This window comes from Sinocyclocheilus rhinocerous, unplaced genomic scaffold (assembly GCF_001515625.1).
Source record: "Sinocyclocheilus rhinocerous isolate Xijiao unplaced genomic scaffold, SAMN03320098_v1.1 scaffold1724, whole genome shotgun sequence".
Taxonomy (NCBI): Eukaryota; Metazoa; Chordata; class Actinopteri; order Cypriniformes; family Cyprinidae; genus Sinocyclocheilus; species Sinocyclocheilus rhinocerous.
In genome coordinates, this window is record NW_015626034.1 from 1,414,212 (window position 1) to 1,433,900 (window position 19,689).

General features: G+C 34.3%; 1 protein-coding gene across 2 annotated transcripts; it reads left to right on the top strand.

Annotated features, from left to right (window-relative positions):
• Positions 1-5,259: 5,259 nt before the first annotated feature.
• Positions 5,260-18,807, top strand: pls1 (plastin 1 (I isoform)). Of its 2 annotated transcripts, XM_016513426.1 has the most exons (17): positions 5,260-5,326; positions 6,206-6,273; positions 6,428-6,535; positions 6,800-6,960; positions 7,077-7,206; positions 7,628-7,760; positions 7,868-7,949; positions 9,681-9,846; positions 10,018-10,160; positions 11,411-11,506; positions 13,602-13,794; positions 15,625-15,703; positions 16,686-16,800; positions 17,166-17,299; positions 18,130-18,253; positions 18,347-18,471; positions 18,583-18,807. In XM_016513426.1, exons 3-17 carry the CDS (start codon positions 6,466-6,468, stop codon positions 18,719-18,721), a joined length of 1,890 nt encoding a protein of 629 aa, XP_016368912.1. In that variant the 5' UTR covers positions 5,260-5,326; positions 6,206-6,273; positions 6,428-6,465; the 3' UTR covers positions 18,722-18,807. The 2 variants fall into 2 exon arrangements, with proteins under 2 accessions (XP_016368912.1, XP_016368918.1); XM_016513432.1 differs by lacking the exon at positions 6,206-6,273 and having other exon boundaries at positions 5,271-5,326.
• The last annotated feature ends 882 nt before the right edge of the window (positions 18,808-19,689 follow it).

Here is a 19,689-nt window from a genome sequence, read left to right on the forward strand (position 1 = left end):
CTTTATTTATCACTAGGGTCTCTGGGCTGGTCTTGGTGGGGTTTCCTGCGTTTCTAAAAGTTGAAAACCGAGTATTAAAACAGAATATTTGGGATTAAAATCATTGGAAGCAAAATTTTGTTACATAACTCAAGAACAATGACATAGTGATAGTTAATTCACGACATAAACGCAACCACAATTCTTTGTGAAAAAAAACTACAATTCGTTGTAGTTAACGCCACCTGCTGTTTGTTTCTCTCGTTGTTCCCTCCAGTTTTTACATACTACATTCAAACTCCCACATATTATGAAATAATTCAGATTTATCAAATCAGGTTGGTATAGCAAAGGTACTATTATTCACTCTCTCACATGTTTTTGTGAAGGGAGATTAGGTTAATACCGTAGTCCCGCCATACTGTGTGAAGCAAGTCATTGCTTCAACCCACTCAAAAAAAAAAAAGTGGCATTGTGTGGAAACATTGTTGCACAGAAGGGTTGAACACTAGGTGATGCAGGCTTGTTTCCCTCTCTTTATTTCTCTGTTATTCTCTTTAATACATCCCTCATGGTGCTGTCCTCACCAGTAGTTGGCCATTCATTCAGCATGATCAGTGTGTGCTCTTTATGCGATTTCCAGATACCTCTGTGTATTTTCAGTTATCTAGACCTGCATTAGAAGAAAACCATGGCACTAATTACAAGAGGACTCCACAGGGTATTTTTCTGGACCAAGAGACCAAATAGCACAATTACACAAGAGATCATGGCAGTTTTATTTATTTATTTATTTATTTATTTGCTTATTTATTATTTATTTATTTGTTTGTTTGTTTGTTTGTTTGTTTGGTTGGTTGGTTGGTTGGTTATTTATTTATTTATTTTATTTTGACTGATGTTTCATGTAATGTTGTTTTTTTTTCTGCAGTTACTGAACTCTGTGTGGCTAAAAACCATTTTCAATTCCTTTCCATACATGTATCACAGGAATGTAATCTGATATGATTATATTAATTACCAATATAAAACAAACAAACAACCATATGAGGATGTTACTCTGTAAATAATAATAATTATTATTATTATAATTATAATAATAATTGCACATTAATAATTGCATATTAATAATTACATATTAATAATAACATATTATTATTATTGTTGTTGTTGTTGTTGTTTTAACCTAGTATCCCATTATTATTATTGTTTTAACCTAGCATCCCCTTGTCATTTAACACAAACATTAAAAAAAATTGTTTATGCAAATAATATAACAGCAGTTAAAGATTATTATTATTATTATTATTATTATCATTATAAAATAAAATACAAGAATAAAATGAGACTGTTTTGCAAATGATTGTTGATACTACTACTACTACTACTAATAATAATAATAATAATGACCCGACCAGGCTACAATAGTCCAAATATAAGTACTTATTATAAGTGCACCGTAGTGATTCGGAATAAGACAAAAACGTGGTTTGGAAGATTAATTCATGATGTAATCGCTCATTATATACATTTTGCAAATTTCGAACACAGAAAAAGTTACATAGTGCTGCTTTAATACAAATGACCCACTTCCCCTTATAATTTTGGATTAAAATAGAGTCAATTTGACTTAGAATTTCATTTTTAGCCTGTATCATAACTAGCATTTCGGTGATATTTTCCACTAGTTTTAGTCAAAGTATAGCCAAATCATGGCAGCCTGGTATGGGGTTATTTTATGTTTGCTTTGATTTGTTTGTCATCATGTAAATCTTATGCGCCGTGTGCTCTGAGCTAGCCTTCTCCGCGATTACATCTAATGTTTTTTTTCCTGCCTGCCATACACTGATAAACAAAGTGTCAAGGAGAGCCAGTGCAGAGAAACCCAATCCAAATACTTCTGACTGCACACACATACACAAACCCTGAAAGCATATTCATATAGAGACAGTGTTTGACAATTACAGCTTTTGAACATTTACATAATGTGTGTGCATATGTGCCCCTCTCTACCGACATGTTTGCTTCTATTATGTCTGTTGTTTATTATGGAGTGATTGTGTGTACATGGTTGACTTTTGAATGTGTGATTGGTCGTGTCAGTTTGTTGAGGCACAGTTGTCGTTCACATTCATCTCAATGGCAGTTGCACGGTTGACACAAAACAACAGAGATTTGAAAGTAGCCAATGACTCGGGGATGCCATGTGATTTTGATGAAATCATGACAATTCTGATTAGCTGGAGGCATCACTAGAGAAGTCCCAAACCATTTACTAGCAGCTATATTGAACTGTAACATCAAAGGCAGTAGAAAGGGACAACTATTTAACCATTTTATGGACATTGATATAATACCATTCTCAAATATATGGCTACAATATTTTAAAAAAATATTATTATTATTATTATTATTATATGTTTTTTCTTATAACTATAGAGGATAAACACTCTCAGTTTGTCTCAACCTAATTAAGCAGCTCTATTAAACACAAATATAAAAAGTAAAATGAAACTAGTTTAAGCAGTGGTTGTTTCGTTTCCATTGGACTCTTAGCTCACTCGCTCATGTTTTGTTGGTATCAACAGAGGCATTACTGGCTCTGTATTGGATCATACATAGCATGCATAACCTCACTGTCCACTGAAGTAACATTTTATTCAACTAAAGGAATTATTGGTGACATCCTTAACCCACGGCCCGCAGCAACGGCCTTGGAAATGTGGTAACTGATCCTCTTCTCAGAGCAATCAATAATGCAGGTGGCGTTGGTTGGTTGGTTATTTATTTATTTATTTATTTATTTATTTTATTTTGACTGATGTTTCATGTAATGTTGTTTTTTTTTCTGCAGTTACTGAACTCTGTGTGGCTAAAAACCATTTTCAATTCCTTTCCATACATGTATCACAGGAATGTAATCTGATATGATTATATTAGCTCCCAATATAAAACAAACAAACAACCATATGAGGATGTTACTCTGTAAATAATAATAATTATTATTATTATAATTATAATAATAATTGCACATTAATAATTGCATATTAATAATTACATATTAATAATAACATATTATTATTATTGTTGTTGTTGTTGTTGTTTTAACCTAGTATCCCATTATTATTATTGTTTTAACCTAGCATCCCCTTGTCATTTAACACAAACATTAAAAAAAATTGTTTATGCAAATAATATAACAGCAGTTAAAGATTATTATTATTATTATTATTATTATTATTATAAAATAAAATACAAGAATAAAATGAGACTGTTTTGCAAATGATTGTTGATACTACTACTACTACTACTAATAATAATAATAATAATAATAATAACAACAAATATTTATGTACATACATATATATTTTTAAAAAATATTATTATTATTATTATTATTATATGTTTTTTCTTATAACTATAGAGGATAAACACTCTCAGTTTGTCTCAACCTAATTAAGCAGCTCTATTAAACACAAATATAAAAAGTAAAATGAAACTAGTTTAAGCAGTGGTTGTTTCGTTTCCATTGGACTCTTAGCTCACTCGCTCATGTTTTGTTGGTATCAACAGAGGCATTACTGGCTCTGTATTGGATCATACATAGCATGCATAACCTCACTGTCCACTGAAGTAACATTTTATTCAACTAAAGGAATTATTGGTGACATCCTTAACCCACGGCCCGCAGCAACGGCCTTGGAAATGTGGTAACTGATCCTCTTCTCAGAGCAATCAATAATGCAGGTGGCAACCCAAAGGCTGATGAGTCTCTTAAAGGAGGGAGCGCAGTGTTGGGTATCAGTGCAACATTCTTGGGCCCTGAAACTGCTGCTTCTTTATCTGTTCATTCATCCAAAATATTTTTTAAAAGACCTTTTTTAACTAAGGAGAGAAGAATCTGCATTGCTTCTTTATTATGGACTGTTCAAAGCTCTTTTAGTGCCTGTGAACTGTTGCCTGGATCTCTTTAAAAATAAAAAAAAAACAAGAAGCAAGGAGCTTTGTAAGTGGTAAGTTATATAATGTGTGTTTCTTTAAGAGTTTGTTTCACAGACTCAGCTTGCATGTATTACAGTGAATTACAAGTGTATTACAATCCATGATGACTTTTTATTCTCCTGGAAAGATTCTTTTGGTTGTTGTTTTCTAAAATTACATTAGTTTTCTATCTATTTTCGGTGCTAATGTGTATGATTTATTGTACTGTTTACATCATCTATGTTTACGTATGAAGTCATTAACCGCATAACAATGTTACACTAAAGAATGTTTTCATTCTAATGATATACATTTTTATGATTTTTTATTTTTTTTTCAAAGTTCAAAGTGGTCAAAGTCCAATTAATTTATTATTGCAAATTATGAGTGTGGCACCACTTTGTTTTCACTTTTAAGTTTATGACAACAATTTTATTTTATTTTATTTTATTTTTTCATATTTTATTTTATTTTTATTATTATTTATTTATTTATTTATTTGTTTGTTTGTTTGTTTTTTGCAGCCTTTTTTTAAATCTACACTTTAACTATTTGTAGTGTACTTTTGTAACGGTTCAGTCATGAAATGAGGTTTTACTTTTTACTTTTTTAGTCATGAAATGAGGTTTCTTTACATCCGCACCATGTGCTAGTACTGTATTGTTTAGGGTCATGCTTAAAACATGAAGGTCTGCTGTCAAACATCTGTCAGCTGAGGTTTCTTGTTCGGTCTCCAGTGAGTTCAACAGCGCCAGAGAGACACTGAAGTGGTAGGATATTATTTTCCAGCTCATTCTTCTGTTTTATGGGTGATTCCTTCCTTCCCATCATCAGGTCAACTGATAAGGTCTGATTACAAGGCAGGAGGCGAGATCTCCTGTACTTTCATTCTGCGAACTGTATCTAGTCACTCTAGTTATATTACCAATTAAATAGCTCTTTCCCCATAAATCAAACAAGCCTTCCAGGTTTAAGGGTGTGTTTGTGTGTGAGTAGCTATTACGCAGTGAGCGTCAAGCTAGTTAACAAAACCAGTGAAATGTGAAGCCGTTTTGTTAGGTCACAAAATTATTGACAAGTGTCAAGTGAATGAGCCATGGTATAAAGTATACTCACGTGTCACTGTCACAGCTAGAGTAAGTACAAATACCAAATGTCATGACAGCTTCAGCTGACACAGCGTTCGGTTGGGCGTTAAACGTTAACTCCAGATCTGTGTTAGTACGAAGCCATCGCCTTTAATAGACATTACGGGCCAAAGGTCTCTTTCCTTACCTAACACATCTTCACGAGCGCCACGTACGCTCTGGGAGAGGACAAGCGACGCTGTCAAGGTCTCGAATTGGAATATTAGCATCTTTTCCAGGTTAATCTCAAATTCAGTCTTGAGACGTTTAGGAGAAAGGTATCGTTTTCATATAATGTAATGGCAGCATCCATGAAGCTTTGATTTAATTCACTGTCTTGCCGCATCAAAATATGCTGATTTTGCTGATGTTTTGTGTTCATTAGCTTTCGTTTTTGCAGTATGCTGTTTATTCACTAATATGTGATTGATGACTTGTATCTGGGGATCTGAGATGAAATACACGGGACATGGGATGTTGACACGTCATGTGGTGTGACTTCATAGCGTTTTGCTAATTCTCTTGTTTTGTGTCTTGCAGCTTTTATGGTCTCATATTATTTGTACAGTGCTTTAAAAAAAAATGCATTTATTACACCTTAGCACCATTTAAAACGAGCAAGGTAAAGGCAAATGGTGATTAAATATGCTAAAACCGAAACTTTTAATGCTGATTAAAATCAAATTATACATTATAACATTCAACATTTTAGGGTCAGTAACATTTATTTGATATACATTTTGAATGTTTGAATGTTTTATTATTAATACTTAGACTACTTAATTTGATTAAAAGTGAAAGTAAAAAAGTTACAAAAGATTATTTATTTCAAATAAATTCTGAACCGTGTTCAACAACGAATCCTGGTTTTCACAAAATATTAGCACAGCTGTTTTTAACTGATAATATTAACAAATGTCTCTTGAGCAGCAAATTAGCATATTAGAATGATTTCTGAAGGATCATGTGACATTGGAGTCTGGAGCAATGGCTGCTGAATATTCAGCTTTGCATCACAGGAATAAATTACATTTTAAAATATATTAAAATAGAAAACAGTTGTTTTAAATGATAATAATATTTCTGTTTTTACTGTATTTTCAATAAAACAAATAAAGTTTTGTGTGCATAAGAAACTTCTCTCAAAAGCATTAAAAAAGTCGTACCAAACCCACACTTTTGGATGGTAGCACACGTCAACTGCTCATCTGTAACTGCATTTCGTGAAGTGTTTTTACCAGTTGTGTCCACCATGGATTTGCTTATCATAGAGATACAGCGGTGGGCAAACAGTGTACTGTATATAGCACACAAACTCTCTGTGTTGACTTTTTTGGCAGGTCTTTTGCATGGTGAGAACTGCTGCAGGGAGAACAGCATGGAGAGCAAAGTGACACAGATCTCCCGAGAAGATCTGGAGGACCTGAGAGAGGCTTTCAACAAAATCGGTCAGTTAAATTCAGTTTGAATCTCACTGTAGTTTTAGTGAACTCTGCATTGGAACGTGTTCGAATCATCTGACTTGGTGCTTGTCAAACATTACCAAAACTGCAATAACTGACTACATAAATGTCGGTTTTTATGGCTGAGCATTGTCTCACGCAATTCTACACACATAATTTATCGTTTCTATGGAATACTGAAGTATTATGTCGAACGTTTGCTGCAAGAATGGACAACTGTCAATGCAAACTGCCGTTCTTTCATTGCAGATATTGATAACAGTGGCTACGTAAGCGATTTTGAACTTCAAGAGCTCTTTCGAGAGGCCAGCTTTAACATTCCGGGATACAAGGTACGGGAGATTGTGGAGAAGTTCATGGCAGGTGACACCAACAAAGACGAGAAGATCAGTTTTGAAGAGTTTGTTGCGGTAAGCCTGACTATGAGTTTTTGTCTTATCTTAAAATGTTGGTGAGCTGGTCAAAGTGCCTGATCTGCTGATTGTCTCACGCACTTTGAAAGCTGAGATCCTGCTTAATTCTTCAGATATACCAAGAGATGAGAAGCAAAGAGGTGAGAGAAACGTTCCGCAAGTGCATCTCCAGGCGGGATGGGATTCGTTCGTTTGGAGGAACATCAAAGATCTCAAGTGAAGGAACTCAGCATTCTTACTCAGGTGGTGGCGTTTACATCCTCTAGGAAGTCAATATGAAACAATAATGTGCTTTAGTTATGTTCTTAATGCACATAATGCACAGAAACGGTTTGTCTTCATTCATCGAAATATAATAACCAGCTTCGCCTCATTTTTGCCCACCTCCATTCTGCAATGTAATGCCCCACTTTCACCATCCAATGAATTCCTTCCGGATAAAATCAAGTCCAGCTCTACATATTTTCATATTGAATATCCTGTTTCACTTGGACATGCATAAAAATAGCCAGAAATAAGCAGTTTCTGCTACACTTGAGCACTGCTTCAGAAAAAGTCAAAACCGATCTGAACCATTCGAAATGAGATTTGTCAATGAATGACCCTTGACACATGTGGACCAAATGTCATTTTGCTAATGTTTTGTTTTTGAATCCATTTTCAGATGAAGAAAAAGTGGCCTTTGTGAACTGGATCAATAAGACCTTGGCAGATGATCCTGACTGCAAGCATCTGATCCCGATGGACCCGGAGACTGACAGCTTATTCAAATCTGTGAAAGATGGAATATTGCTCTGGTAATATAAGATGAACTGTGTAATGTTTGTTATGCTGTTAAATGCACAGAGGTATTACTGATAAATAAGAGTTCATGTTTAACAACATCTTGGCTGTCTCTTTACAGCAAAATGATCAACCTCTCGCAGTCAGACACCATTGATGAGCGGGTCATCAACACGAAGAAATGCACTTCATTTACAATGACTGTAAGCACTCTCACATTTGAAACCAAACAAACAGTGACATCAAAAAGTAGATCTTTGAAAATCTACTTAATGGGTCAATCTCACACATGCACATGTTTTCATGGGGACATTCTGTAGATGTAATAATTTTTCTACTGTACAAACTGTATTTTCTATCCCTTTACCCTAACCCTTCCCCTAAACCTACCCCTCACAGGAAACGTTCTGCATTTAGATTTTCAAAAAAAAAAAAAAAAACTTAATTCTGTATGATTTATAAGCTTGTTTCTTCATGCGGACCAAAAAATGTCCCCACAAGGACAATAATTTAGGATATTGCCATCTTTTGCGGGGACATTTTGTCCCAATACTGTAACTGTGTAACCACACACACACACACAAACACACACACACACACACACACACAAACTTATCCAGGTCATATTTTACCCCCAAAAAGGGGGAAAAAAAATTACAAAATATTGCACATCAAAATGTGTAAAGAACAGTTTTTGTTTGTTTGTTTTGCATTAGCAATTAATGCAACAATGCACTTTTAATTCTCATTAATCAGAATGAATCATTAAACAGTGATTAATCAACAAAAATTAAATGGATATATATATATATAATGTTTTAATGTATCATTGTGTAAATACAATGTAAATATACAGTATCTCACAGAAGTGAGTATACCCCTCACATTTTTGTAAATATTTTATTATATATTTTCATCTGCAGTACAGTAATAAGAATATTTTATATTACAATAATGAGAATTTTTAAGGAAAAAATTTCACAATACTAAAAAGACCTACTTTACTACTTTTCTGTGCATATTTTTTCTTTATTCAAAATATTTAAATATATTTAATACATGTATTATTTTATTTGTGGGTGAAATATAACCTAGACATGTTCTTAACTAGTTTTTTTTTAAGATAACCTCAATGTACTTTATGTATCTTTTATATTGCTGTGTGCTAATAAATTATCTTTAAGACCCAATAACACTTATTTCTGGGTGAAATATAACCTAGACATGTTCTTAACTTGTTTTTAAAGATAACCTCAATGTGCTTTATCTATCTTTTATATTGCTGTGTGCTATTAAATTATCTTTAAGACCTGTTAACACTGAGCATGAAAGCTGTATAGATATCGCTATATTGCTATATGTCTTATATATATGTGTGTGTGTGTCACATCACTAAAAAATATATTCTTAATAATATATATATAATTTTCTTATCCTGTACACATTTTTAAATTAAAAATGTTGAAATATATTTCATAACTTTTTTTAAATGATTTTTGGGTGACATATAACTTAACACGTTCTTGACAAGTTTTGTGAGATTCTTCCTAATGCACTTTCTGTATGTTTATCATCTTTAAGACCCGTTCACACTGAAAATGACAGCTATATAGATAACACTATCTATATATAGCATCCATAACATCACACGATAATGTTCTGTTTATTATAAGCGTGTACTGCAGTTTAGTCATCTATCGTTTTAATGCTCTAGTTTTTTTTAAAGTCAGGTGGATTCTGATTGGCTGTCAGTGTTAATTAGCTGTAAAAAAAATTCTGAAAGTGACTCTAACAATACTGTTTATTTGTTTTGTTACTCTTATAGTTACAGGTACAGAATTAGAACGATTATTAACAATACTTATAGTGTGAATGGGCCTTCAGAATCTTTCGGATAAAAGATGTGTTCATTATATTTCTGTTGTTTTCTACAGGAGAATTTGGTGTTGGCTCTCAACTCTGCGTCAGCTATTGGCTGCACGGTGGTCAACATCGATGCTCAGGACATGAAAGCAGGAACCCCTCACCTCGTGCTTGGCCTCCTCTGGCAAATCATAAAAATCGGCCTGTTTGCTGACATTGAGATCTCACGCAATGAAGGTCATTACTCTGCTGCAATAGCCTAAATTTAGTTTTTTATAATCATGGTGCTGTCCAATGGGGTGCTGATTGCTGCCCTAAATAAATAAAAGCATGCATGTACGTCAGTGACTGATTTACGCCTCTTAAGAGGTTTGAGTAACACGTGTCTGTGTATTTATGCCTCTGTAGCTCTAATTGCTTTGCTGGGTGAGTCAGAGGAGCTGGACCACCTGATGTCAATGTCCCCCGAGGACATTTTGCTGCGATGGGTCAACTATCACCTCAAAGCTGCTGGCTGGGAACCAATCAGAAACTTCAGTGACGATATTAAGGTAGTTTATAAGCTTTATCACAGAAGTCATAATTATCTGTTGCTACTGAAAATTGACATCACCCCATTAGAACTAGGCTTTGGGCTAAAGTTTATCATGCACACACACACACACACACACACAAATTTATATATATATATATAAAGTTTGGGGTCAGCAAGAATTTTTTTTTTTTAATAAAGTAATACTTTCATTCAACAAAGATGCATGAAATGAATTGAAAGTTAAATTAGTAAAGTTCGTTACTCTTTGTCTACTTTCTATTTGTCAATAAATACTCAAAAATATGGAGCAGCACAACTGTTTTCAGCATTGATAATAATAAGAAATGTTTCATGAGCAGCAAATCAGCCTATTAGAATGATTTCTGAAGGATCATGTGACACTGAAGACTGGAGTAATGATGCTGAAAATTCAGCTTTGCATCACAGGAATCAATTACATTTTCAAATATATAAAAGTAGAAAACAGATATTTAAAATTGTAATGATATTTCACAATATTATGTTTTTACTGTATTTTTGCTCAAATAAATGCAGCCTTGGTGAGCAGAAGAGATCCCAAACTTTTGAACGGTAGTGAATATCCTAAATATATAAATTACAAATAGCATAGATAAAGGTAATATATTTTCAAAATTTAAAACATATTTAGCGTAAACCTTCAGATGCAAAAATATATTACAAAATGCACTTCAGGGGTTAAGAAAAATACATTTAGTATAAATGCAAAATGTATTTTTTTTTAATTATGGACAACATAAATATATTTAGATTTAAAGGGGTCATATGATGCGATTTCAATTGTTCCTTTCTCTTTGGAGTGTTACAAGCTCTTGGTGCATAAAGAAGATCTGTAAAGTTGCAAAGACTAAAGTCTCAAATCCAAAGAGATATTCTTTCTAAAAGACAGTATGTGGAAAATAATGTGTTTTTTGAACCTTAAACCGCATAAACACATTTCATTACACCAAAATACACAAAATGATGTTCTTTTTAGCAACATCATATGACCCCTTTAAGAAATATATATGTACATACATGTTAATATATTTTTGAAATGTATATTTAAAGTATATACCATATGGGTTATATGCTGAGTAAATTAATCACAGGCCTAGATATGAAAGCCTATAGGCAGTATAAAAGCCGAGCCTTTGATCTGGTTTGACATCAAATCCTTTGAGCTGTCATTTGCATGTCAGTTAAGATTGACTTATGTAACTAAACAGAGCCTTTTTCTGCTCTCAGGACTCCAGGGCATATTTCCACCTGCTTAATCAGATCTCGCCTAAAGGAGACGGGGATGACGAGATGAGGATTGACATTGACATGTCTGGTTTCAATGTACGTCATTCTGAAGGTTTGGTCAGCGGCCTTCGCCTTTTTACTGAGGAAGTCAATATGCTGATTTGTTTCCTGTGTCAACGTTTGCTCCAGCACTTAATGACATGATGTAGTGCAGATAAGAAATAGGCTGACTTTTTGACAGCCAACACCGATTGCTGCCCAAAGTCAAGGGAAATACGAGAACAAAAAACAACAAGACAAGGACCTAAAAAAGTGTGAGCTATTATGAGTGCTGGGTTTGTTTTTGTAAATCAGAATTGGGCAGGTTTATTTGTCTTTAGATTATACATATTTGTGGTGAAAAATTCACTATTACTATTTTTCGAATCCTTTTTGATTTTGACACCCCAAAATACAACAAAGACCTTGTCCAGGTCACATTTCGCTGCACATCTCACCACATATCACGTTAGTGACTCTCAGCTGACCCACGTCTACTGATAGGAATATGACGCCTATCACTACTTCCTTATATAAGGTCCATTCAGTATTATTCAGCAGCTTATCACTTTGCTCAGGAGCCAGTTACCCTTCTCCATCCCCAGCTCCTCCTCTCATCCGCAGTCAGGACTTGGCATTCAGTATTCCTCGTTGAGTCAGACTCTTTATCCTGAATCATGTTGTTACATTAAATTGTCACTTAGAACATTAATGCTATCTGCTCATTAATGTTGGTTCTGTTCTGTTTACTCTAGCGGGTTATTGCTGCTCTCCCTGCTCTCATCCATGCTAGGCTGCATGGATGGGCAGAGAGTGTTTGCCCAGAACAGAACCATAACGCCAATCCAAAATTTTCAGTCATCTTTGACGATAGTGGTCCTGCTGACAGAAATGCATTTCCTTGATCTTTATTATCTTTAAGACCTGCTTTAGCTATATAGCTAACACAAACTAGCATCCATATCACCACATGATAATCTTTTGTTTATCATAAGCACGCACTGCAGTTTTGTTGTCTGTCGTTTTAAATTATTGAGATCTTTAAGGTCAGGCGAATTCTGGGTAGAATATAACTATTTGTGGGGCAAAATTCAAAATTCACTGTTACAGTGTAATTATACATTTAAGAACTGAGTAATATTAATTAACTACACGTACTTACTATATGGTTAGGGTTATGCTTAGGTTTTGGATTAGGGTTACTTGCATGTAATTATGCATAATTAATTGTTATTATAATAGTAAGTACATGTAGCATGTGTAATAAGGACACCTTAAAATAAAGTGTTACCCTATATTTCGAAACCCTTAAGCCTATGTAATTAATTTATCATGCATCGTTAGTTAGGGCTACAGACATGAATGATATGCCAAAATACCATGAAGAACATATTATCACAATTTATAAAAAAAAAAAAAAGATAAATAAAAGTAAATAAAAACAAAAAGATAAAAAATGTGAAATTTTGTAAATCTTATAAAATAAAAATGTAGAATTATTTTCATGACAATTAACCACATTAATACTACAATAATTCTCATCACAATGCATTTTAATGTTTTACTTCTGAGGGGTTTTTATCAGTTATTCTCAATGGTGATTCTCATTACTATTGACACCTCAAATGACTTATTGAATTTTACTCTAAAACTGGTGAAAGTATAATTTTTAAATACTTTAATGGCCTAACAGTCACCAAGAGTACCCTGAAAGCACATAACGGCCACAACAGGTTTTGTATAAGCAAGAACCACTTACATTTTATTCAGGCAATGCAAACTGTAATTTGAGTTTAAAAATCTGTTTTATGTCGGCGCCGATAGCCTTGTGGTTAGTGCGTCGACATATAGCGCAACTATGTGATTAAAAAACTGATACAAAAATGAATAACTAGTATTTCAATTTTGTGCAAAACAATGTCTATGCTTTATGGAAAAAATCATGCAAACAGTCTATTTTTCATGCCAAAGAAAGTGACTGAATGTGGGTGTAAAGTGTATTGTTTGCAATGTTACACCCTCATATTGTCCTATTATTGTGCTACAGAACATCCATTAATCACGTAGTAGCAGATGTCTTGTAGATAATCACCTGCTTTAGAGCAATGCTTCAGATCTCTAGTTCTTTAGGTTTAATAACTGTCTGTTTTAGGAGCGTGATGATGAAAGGCGAGCAGAGCTGATGCTGAAGCAGGCGGATCGTCTGGACTGCAGACAGTTTGTCACTCCCAATGATGTGGTGGCAGGAAACCATAAGCTCAACATGGCCTTTGTAGCCAATCTTTTCAACATGTACCCGGCCTTGAACCGACCCGCCAGTAATGGCATTGATTATACAATTGCAGGTGAGTTGCATTATTCTTATATGTGAATGTGCCAAACATGTGATGCAAGAAAGGTGTTCTGTATGCAGTCTGGGGCTCTCTAGTGTTTCAGAGAGCTTGCTGACTGCCTGTGATGAATGATGCTGCGTTATCTTTGCTCTACATCTGAGCTCACATCCTGTCTGAATTACCAAGCAGATGTTTCCTATGATCAGAACAAGAAACATACTCAAACAACTACATCCATGAAAGCACTTATAATGCATTCATAATGACATACAAGTTTAAAAAGAAGTCCATCATATTTAAATCTTTATTTTGCAATTCATCCGCCTGTCATAATGGCTGTATTATCTTCACCATCAACATATTCTTTTTCTTCTTCTTCTTCTTTCTAACACAAAGCCTGGCTGTGCAGAAAACTATTATTATTTTTATTATTATTAAGATAATAAGATGAAAGGGTTAGTTCACCCAAAAATGAAAATTCTGTCATTAATTGCTCACCCTCATGTGCGCAAAAGAAGAAGAAAACGACTTTATTCAACTATTCGTCTCCTCCGCATCACCCTGGTGCCATTTTGGAGAATATCTGCTGGAAGTAAACAGAGTATGCTGTTCTGTGTCAGCTGCGTCACACGGATACGCTGTTTCCGTTCAAATCAAATCACAGATCCGGCGTGACGCAGCTGACAGGAGGTGAAGAAGAAGTCAAAGAAGTCCTTGTTCCATCCGGCGTGAAGCAGCTGACAGGAGGTGAAGAAGAAGTCAAAGAAGTCCTTGTTCCTCTTTACAACCCAAGTTTAATTCATAAAACCTGATAAAAAATAGGAAACATTCAAATGTAAAGTGACTTAAAGTGAAGTAATAGGTGAGGTTTTAAGATATTCCGTTACAGGTTACATTTCATGAATACATAATTACTGGACCGATCTTATCAAGATTTTCTTGCACGTTCTGAAGACGTTGCCTGTTTTTACTGCGGTTTATTGGCGAGTCAAAGCATGTGCAGTGTTCTGAGTGAGCAGCAGGGGGCGTGCTGTGGCTGTACTGCACGTGCGTGTTAGAGGGTCGCATGTGACATCAGTAATTGGGGGTGATTGGGTTCATCTCACAGTCTGTTTATCTCTCTTCTGTCCTCCTGATCTGATTGTTCCCTTTTCTTCTTCATTCTGTCTCCTTAAATACAGTAGTCTATATCATCAAGCCGACACATAAGTAGATTTGCCAGAACCCGCTTAACTGCCTTTTTTCTTCCATTTACATTGCAAAGAGAGATAAATTATTATTTTACCATCATGCCCTTGGCTCCATTCATAACACTATTTATTCAGTCCGCAGCCTGGTTTTATTGTTAATTATGACAAAGTTCTATTGTGCAAACTAAGAGAATATTTAGCTCAGAATTATTCAACAGACTATCATCATGTAATTATTCAGATTTAAAGTGGTTTATTAAAAATGTATTTACCAAGAGTATATCATGGAAAACAGAATTTTCGCTGTAGCTTTTTTTTTAGATTTATCTTCATCCCTAGTTCACTTTTATGAAAACAACAGCTTAATAAATTGTTATGGTTATGGACACCACAATCATTAGCATATGACTACCCACATTTCTACATCAATGTTAATTTGTCAGTCTATATATAGAAATCATAAAGGTACCGCAGCAAAAATAGCCAATTTAATTTTATGAGAGGGTGGACAGTTTGTACTTATTATGTGAGTATATAAACACAGACATCCAATTAAAATAGTCAACATATTAAAATAAATAAATGCATCTAAAGTGCATAATAATCTTCAAAATTAATACCAGATATAACAGTGTTATGTCGTTGACTACAGGGGAAACACGAGAGGACAGGACATTCAGAAACTGGATGAATTCTCTGGGAGTTGCTCCACATGTCAATCACATGTACAGGTAACACAGCCATTTGTTTCAGCTTACAGTAATGCCATAGTTTTCTACAGTGACAACTGAAACATAAGGACTAATCTTGACCCTGGAATGAAAAGCTAAAAACAATATAAACCAATAGGGAACAACAACAAAAAAAATCACAACATATAAGACTTTTATTTTATTTTATTACTTTTTATTCATAACTGAATGATGGATCTGCAGGGAGGTTGTGAGATTGGCATACTGTGGTGTTATATACAAAATATTGTCTTTACAATTGTTATTAGTTCTTTCTAAGGCAAGCATCACTATTGCTAATGCTTAAACTTCCCAAAGTATTCAATTTGGGCATATACTGTAACTTGTGCATACATTTAGATTTATATTACTTCATTTAGCTGACCTTTTTTTTTTTTTCTTTGGTAGTACTGTAGGAAATAAATCCGTAAAATAACTAGCAGTTCATTACCGGGACATTATCCATTCATTTTATGGACATTTACATTAACTCTAAAGTACAATCAGATGCAAGTGTAATATTCCAAATTGCAGTAAAACACCTGTTAAAAAAATATGGAAAATTCCTTCAAATTGCCACAGTACATTGTACCCTTTTATTTTATTTTAGCAGTGTAGTAGTAGATTAAACAGGCGTTATTGTTATATAAATAGAGAGATGAAAAGGAGTGGCTGGAAAAAAATTTGGGCTGTAATCATATAACAATATTGTAACATACCATTTGTGCTATAGATATGAATAAAATCGCAGATCATATTGTTTATCACAATAAAGGTGGACTATCACTTACTTTTTCAAATTATTAAGTGATGATACATACAGTTTTCATCTGGTGAATGATATAACAGGCAGATATAATATAGTGTTATGAAGAAACTTCCTGACAAATCAGTGGTGGTCTGCACCTTTAAACACAACTCATTGTCTTGAGCACATTATAACCAAAAGAGTGAAGTTCATCATTACCGTCTTCTTCTCCAGTGATCTGCACGATGGTCTCGTCATTCTTCAGCTGTATGAGAGAATCCAGGTTCCTGTTAACTGGACTAGAGTCAATAAACCTCCCTATCCAATACTGGGATCCAACATGAAGAAGGTTTGTATTCAAGTTTTATATTTGAGTTCAAAAAAAAAAAAAAAGTACAAGAAGCTACTGAATGAGTTAAACAACTGGCTCACATTCCAGTCAGATTTTTATTTTTATTTATATCACATTAATAATCGGTCAAAAATATGTGTGTTTCTGACAACAAATTAAATATGGCTGTATTGCAACATGTTGAATTTGTGTCCCTGCTGAAATGATTTCCACAGCTGCCTCAGGGTACCGGCTAGCTGCGTTCAGAATTCAAAATGCATGCTTTATTCATCAAAAATGCCATTTATGTATGGAGACCTGCAGTTGTTAGGGTTGAATTATACATGTCATGTTAATTTGGTTGACATATGTTTGTTTTGTAGCTTGAGAATTGTAATTATGCGGTCGCACTGGCCAAAAAGGAAGCAAAGTTTTCCTTAGTAGGAATCGGTGGTGAGAATATCAATGAAGGAAGCTCCATGCACACCCTTGCATTGGTCTGGCAGCTAATGAGAAGGTATTTTATTTTTACAGTATAGGTTTCAACACAGTCTCATGGCAATTTGTAACTATTTTACATTTTGCCGAATTTGTGGAAAATTCATATGAATTTGTATTAATTTAATACCTGCTTACTCGCCACTGAGTGTTTCTTTTAGGGGTGGACCTTTATTTCTATTTTTATTATAGGTGTGTGTGTGTGTGTGTGTACATTTTTGTACAATTCATTTTACTTGTTAAATAAATAAAATTACAGCTTGACCCATATGGCAAAAAAAATGTCCAAAACAAATATATAATACACATCTTGTAAACAGATTGAATTTCAAATGAAAATATATTTCATAATCCTTCAAATGTAAAATATATTACAAAATATACTTCAAAAGGGCAAGGAAATACAAAATTACAATTAATATAAATATATAAATTATTCTAATATGCTGATTTGCCGCTCAAGAAACATTTCTTATCAAGGTAGAAATAAGTTGTGCCGCTTAATATTTTTATTGAAGCGGCAATACATTTTTTCCCAGGATTCTTTGATGAATAGACAGTTCCGAAGAACAGCATTTATTTGTTATAAAATTTCCTTTGTAAAATTGTTTTTTTTTTTACTGTCACTTTTGGTTAATTTAATGCATACCTGCTGAATAAAAGTATTAACTTATAAAAAAACTATATATATATATATATATATATATATATATAAACTACATATATGACAGATATAAACTATATATATATGCCATATGGGGATGGTCATGTTATGGTCACATCTATTTTTGTTGAATATTCGTGACATTAATTATTTTGTCAGTTCATTACAATGAATACCTCCCGCAGGTACACACTGAAGGTTCTGTCTGACATCGGTGACGGGGAAAAAGTCAGTGACCAAGTTATTATCGACTGGGTGAACAACACCTTGAAGCAAGGCCAGAAAGACTCGTATATTAACAGCTTCAAGGTGAATCCCATTCACTATCAATGAATTCAATATCAAACATACCCAAGTTTAAATGTTTTTCACTTAAACCTTCTATGTAATGTATCATTCCAGGATAAATCAATCAGCACTAGCCTGCCAGTGATTGATCTGATCGACACCATCATGCCCAAAGCCATCAAATACGAGATGGTGAAGACCGGAGAGCTGACGCCAGAGGACAAGCTAAACAATGCAAAGTAAGTTCCCCCCACAGCTCCTCATAAATTACCCCGATACACATCTGACGCCAAATTGCTTGTTGTCTCGCCACCAGCAACCTTATCCGTATCTCTGCTTCCCACTCGCAGATATGCAATCTCAGTGGCGCGAAAAATCGGAGTCAGGGTGTACGCCCTGCCCGATGACCTTGTGGAGGTCAACCCCAAGATGGTGATGACGGTGTTTGCATGCCTTATGGGAAGAAGCTTGAAGAAAGTAGATGGCTGACCTTTCTTGAAGGACACTGTCAGAAAGCACAACCCTCACCTTGCACTTTTTCTTCTGACTTCCCTTCTGCCTCATTCACCGAAACGTTCATGCATTTGTTTTTTGAAATATTTCTTTATGAATATTTCATCTTTGATTAATTGACCTCCTATTCATTACATTTCACTAATGGTTTCATTTCTCCTAGCTAATATGCTACATGTAGATTATTCAAAGTTGATGTTATTTCCTTAAAGGAACAGTTCGTCCAAAAAGGAAAATTATCTGAAAATGTACTCACCCTCAGGCCATCCAAGATGTAGATGAGTTTGTTTCTTGATCAGAACAGATTTGGAGAAATGTAGCATTACATTGCTTGCTCACCAATGGATCCTCTGCAGTGAATGGGTGCCGTCAGAATGAGAGTCCAAACAGCTGATAAAAACACTGCAACAATCTACAAGTAATCCCACAAGTAATCATTCAAGCGAAAAGCTGCATATAATCTACACTGTAAAAAAAATTCCGTAAAATTTCCGGTAAAAAACCGGCAGCTGTGGTTGCCGGAATTTTACCGTAAAAAATACGGTAGCAACGTTTTAGGTTTTACGGTTTTAACTTAAATTTACAGTTAAATACCGTAATTTCATTAACTGATATAATGTTAATATACCAACCTATTGAAGTACTGAAATCTGTTTTGTACCTTTGTAATACACTGATAACCACCAAATGCAGGTGGTGATGAGAAAATCACATGATGAACCAAAGCCCATCACAAGCAGCTTTTAAATACTAACATATATAGAAGGTGCACAGTGTCATTCACACAAACACCAAACACCATCATGGTAACACACATGAAACAAATAATGCAATAAACATTCATTTAACAACGTTAGATGTAACACACAACCCTAATATACAAAACTGATAAGAAAAAAAAGATGTTTTTAACTTTAATCCATCACTTCTGGCCAAAATATGTG

Coding starts and splice junctions, on each gene's coding strand:
- pls1 (XM_016513426.1), top strand. CDS start 6,466: ATGGAGAGCAAAGTGACACAGATCTCCCGAGAAGATCTGGAGGACCTG. Junction 16,801..17,165: donor TGGGATCCAACATGAAGAAG/GTTTGTATTCAA, acceptor TTTGTTTTGTAG/CTTGAGAATTGTAATTATGC. Junction 17,300..18,129: donor GTCTGGCAGCTAATGAGAAG/GTATTTTATTTT, acceptor TACCTCCCGCAG/GTACACACTGAAGGTTCTGT.